At 41.3% G+C, this 19,800-nt stretch overlaps 1 protein-coding gene across 1 annotated transcript in view; it reads right to left on the bottom strand.

The window, feature by feature from the left end:
* Dse (dermatan sulfate epimerase) overlaps window positions 1-19,800 on the bottom strand; it is a 51,246-nt gene that overhangs the window by 17,533 nt on the left and 13,913 nt on the right. The window contains exon 2 of the mRNA XM_055616208.1: window positions 12,206-12,674. Within this exon, the coding sequence (XP_055472183.1) occupies window positions 12,206-12,621 (416 nt within the window). The 5' untranslated portion in view covers window positions 12,622-12,674. The remainder of the gene's footprint in view (window positions 1-12,205; window positions 12,675-19,800) is intronic.

Raw genomic sequence — 19,800 nt, 5'->3', positions numbered from 1 at the left:
TTCCCTTCTAAACATTTCTCATCAGCATCAGAAATCATGCATATTGTATTTAAAGGCATATTTCCCATGTCATTTTTCCTGGTGACAAATATATGTATGTATGTATGTATGTATGCAGAAACACACACACACTAGCAAATATGAAGTAGTGAAAGAAAAGCCTGAGAGATGTGAACTGGGCAATGTCTCGAGGGTTCACTCGCAATTTAAAGCTCAGCATATCCAAAGCCTGTTCCCAGCATTCTCCAACATCTGCAAGTATTGTGAGCTCAGGGATGTGCCTCTTCCTTCTCCAGCATCTGAAAAATAAAATTCATTGCCCCCTGTGGGTCGCAAATACAACTGTCAAGTCTCATCCATGTTAGCTCCATATCAGTGGAAAATGTCCTTTCTTTCCTACACTGGGCTCTTATCTGGATAAACTTGCCTAACCCTGGCTTGACTTCTGCCACCTACTCTTACATGTGAGCAGAGACTCTCCCTAAACACAAATTGTCACACGAGAAAACACCAGCTAATTCTGTCTCAGAATGAAAGGTAGGCTATGCATCTGTGAGATCAGAACTGAATCACACCGAGCCACTGCATTTAGTGAAGGGATTCACTGAGCCACCATGAGCATGTCACCAGCCACATGCAGACTGAGATAGGGCAAAGAGTCCATGTTCTTCCACAAAGTGGAAAGAAAATAAAGGGGTGCAGAGAAAACCGCAGATGGAAGCTTAGTTAAAAATGTGCAAAAATGGAGCTGACTGTAGTTCAGAGGTAGAATGCTTGTCTGCAAAACTCACTGTTTTGTACACACTCACACCCCACAGAGATAGCAGACTGAAGCCGGATGTGGTGGCAGGTGCCTGTAATGGTGGTACTTAGTGGCCAAGGTAGAAGGATCACCTCAAAAGTTCAAGAGGAAACTAGCAAACAGCAAGACTTTTCATCCTTCTCTCCCTCTTTCTTTCTTTCTTTCTTTCTTTCTTTCTTTCTTTCTTTCTTTCTTTCTTTCTTCTTTCTTTCTCTCCACCCCCCTCTGTGTGTGTGTGTGTATGTGTGCATGTATCTCACTCTGATGGGGTGTTGTGACTGGGATCCCCAGTTCTTGACTTGTACTGTAGCTGCCACATACACTGTTAGTTTGGTCTTCTTTTATTGTACAGCAAAAAGGTCACACGTGTACACACCAGATCATGTCGCTGTTCTGTTAAACCCTTCAATGGACTCATGGTGCCTTTAAGAAAAAAAGTTCAAGCTGCTTCCTCTGACTCCAAACCTCACAGCTGACCTCTCCTTCCTATAGTAAACTTCCATTTCCTTAAAAGCACTCTGCTTTCTTACCAGCCAGCTGTGCATTGGCTAAATTTGCATGGCTCCCTCCTTCCCTCACTTGAATGACTCTCTCTCTCTCATATATATATGTTCTTGTCTGAGTTAGAAAGTCTTCATGCTTCAAGCCTTAGCCAAAGACCTCTTGAGTCTTCCCGTTATGCTTCAAGTTGGCAGACAATATTGCCATGTGCACTAATATTGTCCATTCGGTTTTAATCTTCTATTAAAACCAAACAACCCTAGGCAAGACAGATGTATAACTTGTGCTTACATTTCTTTATATCTGATATTTAGCAAGATGCAACTGAGTATGTTGATGATTAACTTACATGAAATAATTAAATATATTTATTACAAATGAAATGTCTTTGCTGATATAAACTTGTAAAATGTTGACATGAAAGCAGATTCACAGTCCCTGGAACTCTCTATGCACCTCTATGCAGAGTGAGCATCTTCCACCGTTTGGCTGGTCAGCCTCCACCCTCAGCAACTGTTGACTCTCTTTATGCTGCTGGTTAGGGGCTCCCAAATTCTTCCAAGTTTTGTTCTCTGGCACAAATGACCTAAACAAAACAAAACAAAAACAAAAACAAAAACAAACCAAAAAAACACCTGCAGCTTCAGAGTCTTCTGCAGGAAATGTTTCAAGTTGGTCGGCCATTGTAATTGGGAAAACCATACTTAGAACAATGTTTCATTAACTCACTGAGTTAATGAAACTCTAAACTACAATATAAGACAAACATAATTTTCATCTCCTTTTTATAGAATAGGAACTGATCTGTAGGAGCCAAATAATATGGTCAAGGTCCTAGAGCTTGGACATGAGATTAGAACACAGGCAGTGTGGCTCTGCAATCCTAGCCCTTTCCTGGAATGATGTACAACGGCCTACTGTCTAACACTATTAGCCTTTCTCTTCACAGATGGGAGGAGGTGGTTTTAACAGGAACACATATAAGGTGATGACTCCAAGGCTCAAGGGTTCTGTGAAGAGAGAATACTGAGTGGGAGGATAGCACTACAAAGAAAACGGAACTGGGAAGAGACAAAGATACAGGAAGTATGAAACATCCTACCAACTCTGTGCAGACCAAAGGTACAGTGTTTCTGTGGTTACAAGCTGACGGACTTGACCAAAGGCTAGTGACAGGTGGGTCTTCAGAGTAAAAGTGAGGCCAAATTATGTATAAGCAGCAACAGTGTCAAGGCACCAAATTTTAATCAGAGCCACACAAACACTCAGGATTTCAGCTGCTGGCAAACCAGGTTACTCAAAGTAAAATCACTTCTTCATTCGGGGTTACTTAGTGGTGTCTGTGGCAAGTATACTATATTAAGTTCTCTGGGCCCTGAGTAACTGTACAGCGCAGTGAGGAAGACTGACACATAAACCAAAAATTATACTTTCTATGGAGCATCTGAAGGCAGCAACAGGCTAAAGGCAGAGCCCAGAGGTTTCTGGGAAAAAAGTCCCTTTGGGACACACTCATGATCGAACAGCCAAATGTGTGCTCTAGTTCCTAGGACAGCCCAATATGCTGAATTAAAAAAAACAAAAAACAAAAAAAACAGCCATGAGAACTGCAGTAGGTGCAGGGGTGGAGACAATAATTCCAGTCATGGAGTCTGATAGGCATGGAAGGAAAGATGTGGGTCATTCTGGCTCCCTGAGCGCAGACAACTTATTATTGCTCAGGCCCAGAGCAGACTTGAAGACGACAGCTCAAGTAGTCCCAGGGGAGAGGACAATGTCAAACAGTCAACAGAAACAATAAAATCACAAAATGCTTTAAAGATAAAAGAAGACAGAAAAGCTGCTTGTTCTGGGTGAGCGTGTTTTTGTGGAGACACTCAGGTATCAACAACGGTCTTTTTTTTTTTTTTTTTAACCTCCCTAAAAGACTTCTTAAAGTGTTCACATTCATTGAATAACCACAAAACCAGCCTCAACAAGTCACACTCAAGAGAGTCAAGCAAGAATAGAAGGAGGAAGAGGGAAAATGAGTGTGGACAGCGTACAGAGGGAGATGTGCAGAGTAGAAGACTGTGAATTTGTAAGCATCAGGAGCTGTAGAGAGGAGTCCTGAAAACAATAAACACCAAGATGCTCACCAAGGATTTAACTGTCTGTCAGCTTCCCATATTATGGGAAAATACCTGACAAAAATCACCTCATGAAAAGAAAATAATTAGCTCAGAGTTTCAGTTTACAGTCAGTCACTGACTCTTTTGTGTTAGCCTGTGGTGAGGGAGAACTTTATGGCAGAAACTACATGGTAGAGTGCTGCACCATGTCTGCTTCCCTCTGGAGGTGTCCAAGCTCGTTGCGCACTGCACCTGGTTGGACCAGAGTAAGGAAAGCTTAGCTGAAGCAGGTGGGTGCAATGCAGGTTCTTGGTCGGCAGTGAGTGTGAGGGAAACAGCCTTCGTAGGAGACAGCTTCAGTGAGACAGCTTGTTTAATTGGGGGGGGGGGGGGAACAAAGGCTATTTAAACGTTTGGGGAGTGGGTAGAGGCTTTTGGGGTAAGTGTACAACATTGGCCAGGGCCAATGTGCTGGGAATGCCTTATTTACATGAAGAGGAATTCCAGGTGCTTGCAGGATATGACCTTATAAAGACAAAGTTTAATCTGTAACGCACCCTTGGAATCTTAAATGCGGTGTTCATTTCCCTCTTTGATTGATGTTATAGCCACTAACAAGTGCCTCTTTTCCTTATTCACTCACACTAGGCCACTGTACATAAAAATCTTTCTAAACCACAGGTTTAAGTGGGAGACCATGTGTTTTCCTGCTGTTCAAAGCCAGCATGTGGAAAGAAAAAGGAAAGATGGGTGAGAGTCTGTTAGGCATAATTAAAATGTGTTCCCTTAATTGATAAAGCCTTGGAACTTGAAAAGCTCTCTAGGCCATTTTGAAGATATGTAGGACAAAATGAACTACTTGGCTTTCCAAGAGATCCATTATCAAGAGAGCCAATGAATACATTATCAACAGATCCAATGAGAACACTTGTACCATCATCAGCCTCGGCAGCTATTACAATACCCATTTACCATTAATAAGAATACACGAATAGGAAAGCCACATTGTAAATGATGTCAGAACGGAGCTCTTATTTCATCCAATACACTGAACCAATGTTTACAAAATGATTATAAAACACCACAGGAAATAAAACATCTTAGATTACAGATACAGTCAGTACTCACGAATTAATGTTTTCCCTCAAGATAGGAAATAAGGGATGCATAAAACCCAAATATCATGCTTACCAACTTTAAAGCAGAGCTTTAAATGTTTATACGTAAAGATTATGCTGAGCTTTGCATACATGTGACCTGTGCTGTATATAAGTGGGAGACTCCACTATAAAAGGAAGGTGGCTTCTTCTAGCCTGAAGCAACTCAGAAAGCCCACATTGCATCTAAACAGCCGACAAAGGTCACTGAAGTGTAGGAGGAAAGAAAGAAATTAACATTATAAAGAACAAACATATCCTACAAAGAAAATTAACTTTGCATTTCTTTCCAAGTGAGTGTGATTACAGCTATCATTAAATTACCTTATAAGTATATAGAAAGAGGCATTATTGAAACAGTTTTATCCCCACCTGCATTTGAAATAGTTTGAACATTTGAACAGTTTAGAGTTCAAGCTAGCAGAGCAGTAAGAACTTAGGTGAAATGGACATCCTACTACAAAGAGGTTGATTTCACACAGTCCAGCTGTATTCCATGGATGCTCAGCCTGCTTTTACCTGCCAACCTGACCAGGCTTCCTCTGCAGTTGTGGGTCCCCTTGTGCAGTGATGCTGGTTGTCAGCGACCTGCTCATTAAATGGCAGTCAAGAAGGGACTTTCACATGGTCTAGTCCTACTCCTTGAGATTTTGTACATTTTAAAGAAATTGGCCAATGTAAAAAAAAAAAAAGAAAGAAAGAAAGAAAAGAAAAGAAAAAGGCTTGGAGCTGTCTACTTTCAAGAACCTAAACCTACACAAAATGAGGAAACTGTCACAGAATGTAAGGAACAGGAAAGAAAGAGTGGTAGGAACGATTGGGGGGGGGGCAACAGAGAAGAAAAACATGAATGAGAAAGAGCCAGAACTGGAGCCTGGGTTTCTGACAGCCCAGCATTTGTTTCCACCACCAGTCTGCTTTAATGGATTCCAGGTGCCTGCTCTGGGCAGGCCTCCCCACCTTTCTCACTGGAAGGTCATGAGAGGAAAACCTGATCTTTTCACTCACAGTGCTGGGGCTCCCCGTGTTGGGGCCCAGCTACTTCCTCAGCCTTTTGATTCGCAGCCTCAGCTAACAGTTTAGAAAAGGGAAAAGCCTAAGAAGCAGCTGCGAGGAATTGCTTTGGAGCCCTGCAGGCGAGGCTGAGGCAGGCCCTACAGTCCATCTTGGTCCGCAGAGCAACAAAATCGACTGGCTCATTTCAGTGTGACAGAAAATTTTCTGTTTCCATCTCTCTACCCTCTCTTTGCTTTATATTATTTTACAACACATCCTAGGATGTCAGAAGTTTGTAATCCATAAGCAAGGATTTAATAATATACCGCAGGAAGAAAAAAAAAAAAGTACAATTACTTCTCTGTCCAAAAGTTCAGCTTTAGTTCTTTCCCTCACCACTTCTCCCAACTCCCTGTAGCCAACTGGCTCCAACACAAGAGTGAGGTCATTTCTTCCCTCTGTGATTTATTTTCTGTCTCATGATAAGGCAGAAAAAATACTATAAGGAAAGGGAGAAAGAGTGATTCACAGCAAATACTTCTCAAAAACACAACCCCAGAGTGCCAGAGTAGCTAAAATGAAGGACTCTGCAACCAAGACTTGACAGTCTTGCATCTACTTCATCTTTCTGTATAATAAAAATAATAAACTTTTAGCAAAACTATGTGCCAAGTACATAAAGATAAGAGCTTTCTGCACACCACTTAGTTCCATCTCTGGAACCATCATGGAGGCAGAGATTAATCCACATTTTACAGATGATAAAAAAAAAAAAACAAACATTTACAGCAGCTATGAAATTTGCCAAAGGACACATGGCTAATTACAATCATAGAGTCAAGACATAAACAAGATCTGCCCCCAAAACCACTGTGCCAGGCCTGTTTTCCCTGGGTTGACAATTTAAGAGGAAATCCCCCAAAACCCACTACTGGGAATTGCACACTGAATGCCTCCCAGCTATCAACTCGAACTCCATTACAATGCAATCTTAAATCTCTTTTTAATACTTTCAATGTATGAGTAAGTGAAACACGGTAAAATTACTCACACTTTTCTAAAGTAACTAGACAGTGGTGCTCTCCAATAACTGAGTGAGATTTTTGTTTTATTTGCATTAAGCTCTAGATCACCAGATACATATACTGAGTAGACCAAGCGCACAGCAATCCAGCCACCAAAGACCTGCAGGAGACACTTGATACAAAGGGATGCTGCCTGATGGACAAGCATACTGTCATTTTCTTCATTTTCTAATATAAACAAAGGTCTACTAAAAAGTTCAACTAGCCTGGGGAAAACAGAACTGGCTAAATCATGCCTCTATCACCACCATTCTTATTTTTTCCTCCCCGAAGGTTCTAGAGACATTTATTCAGGAGAGCCTCCATGAAGGAAATCCATGCGTGCACCAAACGACATGCTTCCTGCTCTCCTTCCAGTGCTATATGTAAAGTATCGTCGTGGCTGACAGTACCACACATGCTGAAGGATGTTTGTGAGTCTCCGTGAAAATCGAGAAGGTTCCCTGTGATCTCTGGGCCAAGAATAATTGTTCTTTTGCAGAGCAACTGACGTGAATTTTAATCTTATGGATACTGTAAACTTCAAAAGTGAGGAAGCCTAGCATCTTGTTGCTAAATAAATAAATAAACAAATCGACCTCAGGGTTCACATATGATACACTCATGGTCATGGTGTGTGATGCATTGTAGTTACGCTTGGTCCTTTCTCAGGCTATTTTTCAACTCTTCAACTGAGTCTTTCTCAGCTGCTTTCAATTTCAATCTTTTATTATGTGTCCTTAATTTGGGTGATGAGCTTCAGCGGTAAAGGCACAATACAGGCAAGTAAGTAAGAAAATAAAAATACATGTACATTATGAAAATTTTAAGAAAAAAATAGAATAATATGTGCTAACTCCAAAACATCTTTAAACTGCTCATTATGGAAATCTGTTTGAAACCTCTGTGAAACACTTTTTTAGGCTATTACCTTCCTGGCTTGAATTTTAAACTCTTGATGAAAATAAATTATTTTGTGTCTGTACAGTAACTTCTGTGATTTTTGTAAACTATATTTTGTTTATTTGTATGTGGTGTGCATGTATATATTCCTACTGTGGCATAAAAAAGTCAAAGGACAACTTGTTCTTTGAATCAGTCCCCTCCTTCCGCCATATAGGTCTCAGAGACTGAACTCAGCATCAGGCTTGGTGGAAGTGCGTTTACCTCTGTGCCACCTCAAAGGTTTGAAAAAAAAAACCAAACATATTTTTAAAATCGAGCTCACAAAGTAAGCGATGCACACACCTTAGCATTAACAAAAACAAGACAGGAGAGAGTTTCTGGAAAGGATGTGGGTGCCTTCACACAAGCAGACAGAGTTCACAAACAAGCCTCGTCTTTCTGTGGTGCCCAGTCGTTTAGAGACCCATATGATTATTATACACGTTCCTCAACCACCCTTATATCAACAACCTTTCAGAGTCCCTTTCTATTTTGTATAAACAGTACAGTTAAATAACATTTTTAATTTAACTTTTATTTCACAATGGCTGAAATTCCTTTTTTTTTTTTTTTTTTTTTTGTCTGAGACAGGGTTTCTCTGCGTAGCCCTGGCTCTCCTGGAACTCACTCAGTAGACCAGGTTGGCCTCAGTTTTAGATATCCACCTGCTTTTGCCTTCCTGTGAACCTTTAAATCTCTTTACTAATGGATGTGATGGTTAGTATTGTCAACTTGACAGGATCACTGAGACGAGCCTCCGGACCTCTTGTGAGGGATCATCTTAATTTGGCTGACTGACACAGGAAGACCTACCCCAAAGGTAGTGGTGGTGCCGTTCTGGACATAGGTCCTATATTGCATGAAAAGGAAAAAGCTTGTCAACTATGGGCATGGATGCATCATGACCAGCTACTGTTACTTCCTCACCACAATGAACCGCACCCTCAAACTGTGAGTCAAAATAAACCCTCCCTTCAAGTTGCTCCTTGCCAGGTATTTCACCACAGCAATGAGAAACGAAATAATACAGCTTTAACATCAAACAAAAGAGGTCCCATTATTCCTTTCCCCCAAGCCTTCTTCATGGCCTTATTGCTAGAGCCTTGTATACATAAAGGAATCCTGAAGGACAAACGCTGCAAGTTTCAAAGGAATATTGTCAAAGGTAAATTCTAGCTCTGAGAACAATTTGATTTAAAAAAAAAACACACACAATAAAAGTATCTGAACAAAATAATTTCCTTCTTTAACAATTATAAACCAATTAAGGCCTATTTCCAAGGTAAAACAGCAGAGACAATAATTATCCCCACCTGCCATTATTCTTTACTGAAGCCTCGCTGCATGACAAGAACTTTCAGAGTTCTGTGCACTGGCTATCTCACTACTAATGCCCTGTGAGGGATACATGCTACTGCTGTCATGTTGTATACTAGGCTCAAGCTGAGAAATGCACTTGAAGTGAGACAGCTGGAGTAGACGGTGGGATTCAGGATGCAGGCAGAGTGACTGCAGCATTGGCCCCTTTCCTCTGCTGTCCCAGTAAATCGTCAATAAAAACCCAGACTGTGTTCTCCTCATGCTAAGCTCTGAGCAGAAGTACCCAGTGTAAGAGGACTCCTTATCCCAGGTACAAAGTGTAAACCTGTGGGGCCATCTCTTCAGCATTAGAACCCACATCAATAGCACCGTGCTCCACATGCAGTAGTCACGTGCTCAAAATGTTAGTTAAGTGAATAAACACAATTTAGTCATTTTCAAAAAGAATAGAAATGTTCTTCCAGGAAATGGCAAATATTCTCCACATGTGAAGTCATTGCAGGGAGGTCTTAAAATTTCTATTGTATTGATTTTTGATTTATGAACACAGCCAGTCCTTTTTCTTTCTGAAATGGATGGGGGCATACTATATCCTAAGACAATGACAGTACTCACATTATGCTGTTTGTATATAATGAAGAATGGGATTAAATTGAGCGATTTAAGCAAACGTACCTGGAATATAAAAACATTTAGTAATATTTTATGTTTTATAAAATTATTGCATTCAATCACTTGCCTAAAGGAATGTTTAGGAAGCTAGGTTTGAATGTGGCTGTTTATAAGTAGTTAAAATTTCTTATATGAGCATTAAAAAACACAACAGAAAAGATTCAACTATCTAAAACTAAAATCCGGATAGCAAGATCCACTCTCAGTCTCTCATACAAGCTTAGCCTGATCAAGAAAAGCAGTCCTACAAGGTTCAGTTCAGCCTACTAAGTGACAGATTGGCTTTCGGCCACTAGGTAACAGCACGGTTAGTTAGACAGTCTCTTCCCACCCCAAGCAATTGGTAAATCTGTACTTGTAGAGACTACATGAATATTAAAATTTTTACAGGAAATTATTTACTTTCCTTCTTTTATTAGAGAAGGTATCTAATCCTAGTGACAGTGTTCACTCATTAAATACATATACCCAGATGTGCTTGCTAATGAAATTGTACTGGTATTGTACAATTTTTCCTAACCTTGTTATATTTGTGCTTAAAAAAAATTAATTACAAAGGCATTTTTTTTTTTTTAGTTCAGTCTTTCGTGGGACAAAACAGGCTTTTTGCAGTAACTGTTTCTCTGGGATATTTTCATGAGCATTATCATCTACCAAAATCCACTTAACTGTAAAACAAACAGGCTATAAAAGAGCAAACACAGACAAAAACGGATTGTTGTTTTTTTTTCTACCTAGTGTAATGTTAAGTTATGGTAACATTTGGTAATGCCATCTTGCTGCTCAAATATCAGGCATGTTTTCATACCTAATTAATTTTCTTTCTTGGCATCAGAAGTAGAGTGCAATCTGATGAATGCAAGTCTAGGTCAGAAAACCTGGCACACGTGCACAGTGTTATGCTTGTGACAAGCCACACGACAAGGCTCTAAAATATCGTAAGCTTCAGGAGAACTACACGGATTTAACAATTTTACAGATTCCGCTCTGATAATGTCTTAATGCCAGCTCTTCTACGATCATGTGCATTAAGGGCGGCCAGACAGTTATCATAGGGCTGCAAATTGCTACTCTTCACCTTTGTGACACTAAGATGTATCTCGAGTAAGATATGCGTACCATGTAACCGCTACAGATATCCCTAAGTATTTAAAACCAATCCTCTCCAGGCATATGACAAGTGGCAACTTGTATAGTTTTAAGATGATGTTTCACACAATTTGTAAGCATTTTCAGAAACCGACCTGTGAATGTATATTAAGCAAACGATCAGAAAAAAAAAAAAAATCTACAGAATCTCAGGTTTAGTCAGTTCAAACCTTATCTTTTTAAAGGCAGATAGAAACATAAATTATAAACAAATCCACACTAACCAAAAGGAGACAGGAAGTTTGTTCTTGAATCTTAAAGTAAACTATGACACAGTGAGAATTCTTCACCCATGTTCACTGTAGAAGTAGCTTTCCCCTAGGATTGTCCACTCTGCTGCTTATCAAATGGAATCTTGTCTATAAATTGCAAGTCAATCCCATCACAATGGCTTTTATCTCCTTATTATTACAAAATGCACATAAACGTCAGCTGGCTGAAATGCCTTACAGGCAAAAACATTTCAGCCCGTTGGCAGAAGGCTGTCAATCAAGACCTACAACCAAATAATAAGAACCTGTTATGTAACCTGTTACGTATGGTGGTGTTTTGCTCCAAGGAAGAGCATATATCAGAGTAATCCAGCAGGATTATAACCAGAAAGTTAGGGTGCTTAGTGACACTGTGACCACTCTAACACCAGTACAATGTGCTCTCTGCTCATGAGCTCATGGGGGTGCTAGTATAAAGAAGCCCACTACACTGCCAGCGATATCAAAGATAGCAGACAGAACTGTCTATAGGGCATAACCCTCCCAATAAGCAACTATATTACTGATGTATTATTTGTGCGATACGCTTCATTTTAGAGTGCATTCCTTCCACTTATACACGATTAACCATGGACATGCATACTGTGTTTTGCAGGCAGCAGCCTCCCATATGCACTGTTTAACGTGTGCCTCACGCTTTGTTTCATCTCACATTGTTCATCGCTGCCCTAGGAACAATAGGCTATGTCCTATATAAATGACATCTAGGTTTGTGTAAATGTAGTCCGTGATAGTCACACAAGGACAAAAATCACTTATTGATGCATCCCTCAGAATGTGACTCCATCATCACATGACCAAAGCTGTAAATGCATGTGAAAGAAGGAAGACACTGGATGCTCATTGGTTAAGCTGCCTCTTACCATGTTCCTTCTAAGTTGAAACATACTAGGTCTTTTGAAACTGTCAGATAGTCTTTTTTTGTTTGTTTTCTTTTTTCCTTCCTTTTTCTTTTTTCTTTTAAATTTGAGACAGAAGCTCAAATATCAAAATGCACACTCTCTATGCAACCGAAAAAGATCTTCAACCTCCCACCCTCCTAGCTCCGTCTCTTGTGCTGGATTAAGATTGTGTAGCACCACACCTGGCTTACCCGGTGCTCCATCCGAGCATGAGAGGCAATCAATCTACCAACTCAGCTAGATCCCTAGAAGTTGAATCATTTCTCTCTAAATGTTAAGGTTAATACAGTAGGAAGGAAAAGACAAAAATCTACCAACTAGGCTGCGCTGCCATCCTTTCCATGTAGTCTTTGGCCATTTCTCGGGCTTCAATGTTCTCGGGATACAGCACACAGAACATTGCCAAGGCACCCAAGTTGTTTCCATAGATCTCATTCCAGCGGGCACTGTATTCCTTGTGATCCCAGGGAGGGAGGTACTCCAAGGGGTTGGACAGCATGGTGTGTACAGCCTCTGTGAGCCGAGCAGCAATGTGCTCATGGGAGCCGGCAGCCCTCAGCTGGAGCTCTGGCACCTCCGTCTTGGAGAAGTACAGCATCGGATGGCTGTCATAGTTGGCATTAGTGAAGGGAATCATGACTTCCGGGTTCTTGTCACTGACGTGGGCTGACACAGAGCAAAGCAGATATATGAAAAACACACTGGGGGCCCCCCGTGTATGAGTCCTCATCGTGGCATCAGATCTCCAGATCGCCAAGGCAGCCAAACCATCTTCGAACGATCCTACATGAGACACGGAGGAGAGCATATGTCAGTCATGCCTGATGAAAGCAGAGCAGACAGGCATCTGTCTCACTTTCTATAAGGAATAAACATTTAAGCGTGTGAATCTCGTAAGATGCAACAAAAAGCTGAAGTAGGCAGAAACTTACTGGAACTCAGCAAGGTCTGGTTGTACGGACCCAAGCTGCTCTAGCAAGCAGTATCCATTGCGAAAGCACAAACGTAGGACTTATGGAGAAAGGGGGGTGGGGGGAAGTATGATGTCTTTCTCATAAATTATCATGCAGAAAAACTGAGATGTTTATAGAATTTTAAACATTAATACCCAAACCACAATAACCAAAAGTTGGTGGTAAACTGTCCTCTGGAAATCTGAGAAGACATTATTAAAAAATGTCTGTGTTTCTTAATCCAGCCTCTTTCACTGCAAGGACATGCCCCTTCCTTACATTTTATGCTCTGAATCAGGCATTGGGATCAACACATCTGTGGGGACCTATGCAGACAAAACAGTGTGAGTAGGGCTCCTGTTTGCAGGAGCAGAAGGTGGGCCAGAGAAGACAGAAGGATCTGCCAATAGCTCCCTGGGCTGATGTTAATTCTCCATGAAGGCCAGACTCAGAGCTCTGTGGCTGGGAAGCTGGCATGCCTTCATCCAGACCCCCGGGGGAAAAAAATCCCAGTATTGAAAGAATGGATGGCTAGTGAATGTACTTTCTTTCCCCTTAGTACTTGAAACCACTGTATGCTTTTTCATTTCGTGTATAGGGTTTTGGTGTCATTCAGTAAGTTAGAAATTTAAAGCAGGCTTACATATTATCTTATCTAGTTGTTTTTCTTTATAGCTCTTTTCTCTCACAGTGGCATATTTGTGCACTAGTTAAAAGAACTAACCTCAAGTGGAAGCGAACATATAAAAGAAGAAACATACACAAACCCTCAGCATTGTCCATGTCCCACATCTGGGATAAAGCAGGCATAAAATCCCTCAGAGAAAAGTCAGAGAATTCCTAAAATTCTTATGAGGGGAAAGGTTATAGAAAGCAGACCAGAAAAAAAGTTTTATATAAATAAAGAACAGTGGTTTTTAATTATTAAACGAAAAAGTTGATGGTGAACCCAAGTGATTTTTCCAAGGGAAAAAAAATGGCATCATCCCAGACAAATGAGAGAAAAATAAAAAGTCGACACCAAATTCAATCCACATTCTCAAGTTGCTCCATTCTCCCAAGAAGCAGAGTGTGGCATTACTTGTGGCTATTACATTATTCTGATAGCTTTTATTCTCAAATGTACTTAGATATAAATATATATGAGAAAAATCTAATGGCAGTGGTTTGGTGACACATTTTAGTTTCAAGTACAGAATTTCTGATGAATAAAAAAAATTAACGGTCATATTAAGTCAAATACATAAAAGAGAAATAACTCTTGGACTCTGCCAGTATTGTGTCTAGAACCAAAAGCTTCAAGGCAGCTGGCTTGATCCTTCAAGGTCAGAGACCCAGCCAAAAGAAATAGTCCTCTGTGGTTATACGAGGAGGGTGTGGTCTGTGTCGACACCCAGGCGGCTGGTGTGAAAGGACGCTCAGTCCCCCAAGGGGACTTTTGCTTCTCTCAAGAGAAAAATTCTGCTAGCATTTCTTTTAAAATTGTGGTGGATGTGTTTTTATGAACTTTCACAAGTCTAAGACAGGATGCTGTCATCAGTTCAATTAGCACAGCAGGGATTCAGACACCCTGGTGAGGACATCTACAGTAGTCTCAAAGGCGGACAGGGGTCTTTATTGTGGTGGTACAGTAAGAATGGGGTGACTCAGGCTACTGGGGAGATATAGGAAGACTATGGGAGATCAAGATTTTTTTTCAGCTCAGTTTTTGTACAAGCATTCCCAAAATGGCTGGTATGTTTTATTTGCTATTTCTCCTTTCCCTCCACACACCCAGTATCACCTTCCTATCCAGGCAGTCACTGAGACTGTAGAGGCCATTCTGGAGTCTTGAGAGGCTGTGAGGTGGATGTACCTTGCTTACCCAAACTCACCCTATGATCCCAGGCTACTTCTGCCTCCCTGCCTCCAGCTACTCAGGACTTGCCTGCATGGTCCTAAACGATAAAGGAGGTCCCAGAAACAGAACCCCATCAAGACTCTGAATACCATCTCCTTCTGCCAACTATTTTGGAAGGTTCCTCAGTTACTGCTTGGCATTCATGAGAGGGCATAAAAGAAAGGTGGGGATTTACCACACTTTAAAACCTGTTGGAAAAATCACTCAGACCAGTGCAGAACACACAGACATTCTGTAGAACACTCATCATCGGCAGAGACAGGCTAAGGAGCAAGTGGCCTGGAGCAACGAGCTTTTGCCCACCACAAATTACAAGTTGTCTTGCTAATGTCTCATTCAGTGTGCTGGGTTCCCATAGCCCTCCCTGCTAGCAAGACCTTCCTTTACCTACCCACAATTTCTCCTGGGCCTGGCACAAACCAACACACTAGCTGGGTTCAGCTGTCTATACTTCAAGTCTCCCAGACGCTGACAGTATGCTCTTGTACACTAAGAGCTTAGCACTGAGCTCTGTTCAGGCATAAGGTGCCTGAACACTCACTGACACCACGTCGAACTGAATTCCAGCTTGGGAGGTGGTAAAGTCTAACCAAGAGGAAATCCTGTTCTTCCTTACATGAAGCCAAGGCAAGTTTAAAATTTTCCAGAAAAAGAGAGAGAGAGAGAGAGAGAGAGAGAGAGAGAAAAGAAAGAAACAAAAAAGAAAAATCTCTGCCAGGAAAAAACACCCAGAAGGTCTAGAAACTTCAGTAACCTAAATGTGATGTTTTAAAATGAAACTGAAGTCTACCTCAAACTTGCCTTTAACCTACAGAGATACCTGGTTCCATTCATCAACTGTAAAGGTCTCACAAAGTCTCCCAAACAGAATCCCATTTCCAGCCTTTGATTTTTCCACCAACTTTCCACCCTGTGTGCACACTTTCCAACTAAAGGAATGGAGCATTTTTTGAAGATAATTTAAAGTAGGCCCAAAGTAGGCATGCTGTAGACCAATTTCATGTACTTATTTCAGAAGACATTAGGAAAAGCTGTAATTACCACAGCACACCTGGGATATATATTCAAGTCTCAAAGTTAAACACACACTCACACAATCATGTCTACAAAGATGAACAGAAAAGATGTTGATTGTGGTTTGTGATAACTGTGGTACCTTAATGAACAGCTTAGGAGACACTGAGAGTGCTCAGACAACGGCTATGAAAGGCTGATGAGTTTAGCAACATCTCCCCCACCTTTCCCTTACTCTCTTCCTATCCTCCTCCTCCCCTCCACCCATCCTGCAATGCACAGAGCCTATCTCTCAAGCAATCCCCACCCTAGTTCACTTCCGTCAGAAGTAGCAGAATGCCAGCTCACTGGAATCTCTGGTCTCGGTCAGGAACGCGGCATTTTCATTTGGCAAAATGACTAGACACACTCAGCAACTCACTCTGTTAATACATAGCTTACTCAGAAGTCAATCCCCAGGGAGTTTCTGAAGGATCCCATGAGCCTCATTTCTCCTGATTTTCTTCCCTCCTCTCTACGTGGCACACAAACTTGCAGAATTCAGCTTTCTTTCCCACACTACACATCACTAAAACATTCCTAAGATTTTACTTAATCAGTGGATTCAGTGTAGTAATTTAAGAATCACTGTTGATACAAGATACTTCAGATAGCACTTCTATGTCAGCCACCAGCTGCAACCCATGGTCAGGTTTATTCTTGAGCCAAGCCAGTTATAATTATCTTCAGAATGCCACACAGGCCAAAATTATTCTGCTTGATTCTGGAGCCAATAATCCATAACAGCTGTTATGACTGCTAATCCAGAGACTGTGGCGCTGGGATCTAAATGCCTTTCGGGTTTCTGATCTTCAGTATTACCATAACAATGTGGCAAAGAAGCATTGTCTGCCGGGAAACTGAATACAACCCAGAAGCAGAACTAGAATTCAAATCCTAAATCAAGGCTTTTTTTTCCCCCCCTCAACCAAATAGATTTCTTTTTAAGCATTCAAATTTAGAAGTTTCACTTTTGCTAGCTTTACATAAAGCACAGAAAGAATGTCTTGGAGAGATGTGAACATCAAACCAGTGCACAAACTGGGGCCATATATAGAATGAAGCACATGGCACCACAAAAGCCCTTGTAACTCCTCACGCTTTGGAAAATGCAAGGTATAGCAGACAGAGCAGAAAAACAGCCCCAAAGAAAGTAAAACATCTCCCTAATGAAGATGGTTTAGAAACCCTGTTAGGTGCCAGATCTTAGCAACACAACGTGATGATTAACGGTATGGAACCTGGATTTGTGTTGCCTGCTTGTTTCGAGACTTTTGCTCTCAAAAAGCCTCCATTTCTCCTTTACAGAAGGTACCTATTTCCTGGGGAAATCAAGTGCAAGTGATGTACTTAGCTTAGAAGCTTGCAGGAAAGAGAGTTCAACAAGTATTTACTTTAAATAAATGAAAAGTTTCTCTCACTTAAGACGATATTAACATATAACAACGAAATATAGGAAAAAATCTGCTTCTTCAAATTTCACAGGCAAAAATTGAGAATCAAAGTTGTTAACTGGCTAGAGCTAGGGCAATACCATAAGGTTTGCCCCACACTTAACAAGAATGGTGCCCAATGCTCCCAAGTCTTTGGTGCCTCATTCATAGTTGGCACATCATTCATGGGGAAGAAAACCATTTAACTCTTGAGTGTTTCTAGCATTTTTTGCCTCCCAGAAAAAAAATAACAGATAAATAGACCATAACCTGAGTTTGATTAATTTTCAAAACAAGTAAATCTTGGCGTATATAAAGTAAATGTGTTTTTATTTTTTTGTTTTTTGTTTTTTTTTTTACTAGATTCTTTCAAAACACAGGCTCAATGATACAACAGTGGCTGGGAAATACATTATGGCTGGGAAGCTACTTTCTAGTAACACATTTATGTTATGGAAGGGGTACATGAATGCTGTGGTGACACTTGCTGTCTCTGCCACACTCTTGACTCATAGTTTTGAGAAATGAGGTATTACCTAATGTTTTGTCAGCCCCCATCTATGTATTTAAGTAAAGGAATATGCTGACTTTCTAAACTCTATCCAGCAGATTGGGAAATGTTTCTGGCTTCAAAGGAAATGCACAGGGAGTAAAGTGATAAGATACCCGCCAGGCAACTAAAGAATTAAACAGAGCAAAAACAAGAAGGGCCTGAGGTTCGGTGGCCAGTCAAGATCTCTATTTTTAAAGTACTTGGAAGGAAGCTGCACTGCTAGCATTTCTCTCACAGACGCCTTCCTGGTCATCAAGGACGACTTTTAAAGCAGAAATGAGCAGCATGTACATTCCCTCACAGCACCTGCTACCCAAACCCACCGTGCTCTGCCTACAGCAGCTGCTCTGCTCTGGTTTGCAGAAACAAAGGGTGGGAGAGCCCAGGAATTAGTTCATGAGTGGAATGGTTCGCTGCATCCTGCGCTGGTGTGTCCGTTTCTACATGAGGCAAAAAGTTAGCCAGACTATCCACGGGCAGACAGTCTTGTCTGTTACAGCCTCTTCCCTAGAAATGGTAGGCACTGAGGAAGTTAGTGCTCAGCCCCTGCTTTGCTCACATTTCCATCTCTTCCAAGTTCCCTCTCTTGGTACATCTTGAATAAGCCTCCAGGACAGTGATGATGGACCGGATGGAGAGCCCTAACCAATGCCAAACAGAGATGTCCATTCTTCTACCTACCTTTCAGGGCATGACCATTAGACAAAAACCTCCTTCCACATGCCCAGAGGACCTCTTACTGTCATCTCCTGGATCCTCCTTTTATACTTATTTTAATTAAAGGCATGAACATACTTTTAAAGTTCTTGTCACTTTTTTAAAATTTAGTTTTAGTAAATGGATAATTAAAATAATTTCTGAAAAACAAATCCTCAACATCAAATAAAACCTTAAATGCCTGGTAAAGTTTTGTAGTGAAATAAATCTACCCTCACTCTTAACTATGTCAAATCCTAAGAAAACATGTTTTGGGTGCTATATAACCATCCCTGCAATTATTTTCCCCAGTGTGTGAAGCCCATGGAGTCTGACACATAAAACAAGTTTGAATGGGAAGTACTCATGGTAGTGTGTGCCTGTAACCACAGCACTTAGAGGGTGGACACTGGGAGATCCTGGAGCTTGCTGCCCAAATGGCCTCACCAAAATAGTAAGCTCCAAGTTCAGTGAGAGACTGTGTCTACAAACAAGCAAACGAATGGAGAGATAGAAATGTCCCCAAGAAAAACTCTAGCTCCCACATGTGCACACAGATGAGCACACTCACGTTTGTGCTCTCCCACATATACATGCACACACATCCATTAGTCACAGGTTACTTACTCTGTATCCCAGCTGTAGCCCCCTCCTTCATTCCCTCCCAATCCCACCCTCCCTCCCTCAACTCCTCCCTGCCCCTTTCTAATTCCACTGATGGGGGAGGTCCTCCTCCCCTTCCATCTGACCCTAGCTTATCAGGTCTCTTCAGGACTGGCTGCAATGTCCTTTTCTGTGGCCTAGCAAGGCTGCTCCTCCCTCGGGGGTGAGGGGGAGGGAGCCTCCCCACCGGATGTGGTGGCTCATGCCTATAATCCCAGCAGAGGCAGGTGGATCTCTCTGAGTTCGAGGCCAGCCTGGTCTACAAATCAAGTCCAGGATCCAAGACTACACAGAGAAACCCTGTCTCAACAAAACAAAATAAACAAACTTCCTCCCTATCACAGATTCACAAAGGCAGAGAAGAAGCTGAGAGAGCCCTCATAGGGGCCAATATGACTTGTTTCAGACAAACTATCTAGACCTCCTCCATTTAAAATGTGCTAAAAAAAATTCTATCTTGACTCCTTAATTGGTTGGGAAATTAAATGAAATAATATCTATAAACTGCTGGTTCTATGGTGTTTTAACATAAGCAAGTTCTAAGCCATCTGAGGGTCCAAGTTAGAGCAGACTTTGGGTTTGAGCCCTAACGCTGCCATATCCTTAGCTATGTTCCTGTATAAAATAACGGCATCTTGCTCACAAGGTGTCTGGGTAG

This window comes from Psammomys obesus, unplaced genomic scaffold (genome assembly GCF_907164565.1).
Source record: "Psammomys obesus unplaced genomic scaffold, mPsaObe1.curated_primary_1811, whole genome shotgun sequence".
Taxonomy (NCBI): Eukaryota; Metazoa; Chordata; class Mammalia; order Rodentia; family Muridae; genus Psammomys; species Psammomys obesus.
Note: the sequence above shows the minus strand (reverse complement) of the source record. Positions and strands in the feature narration are given on the sequence as shown.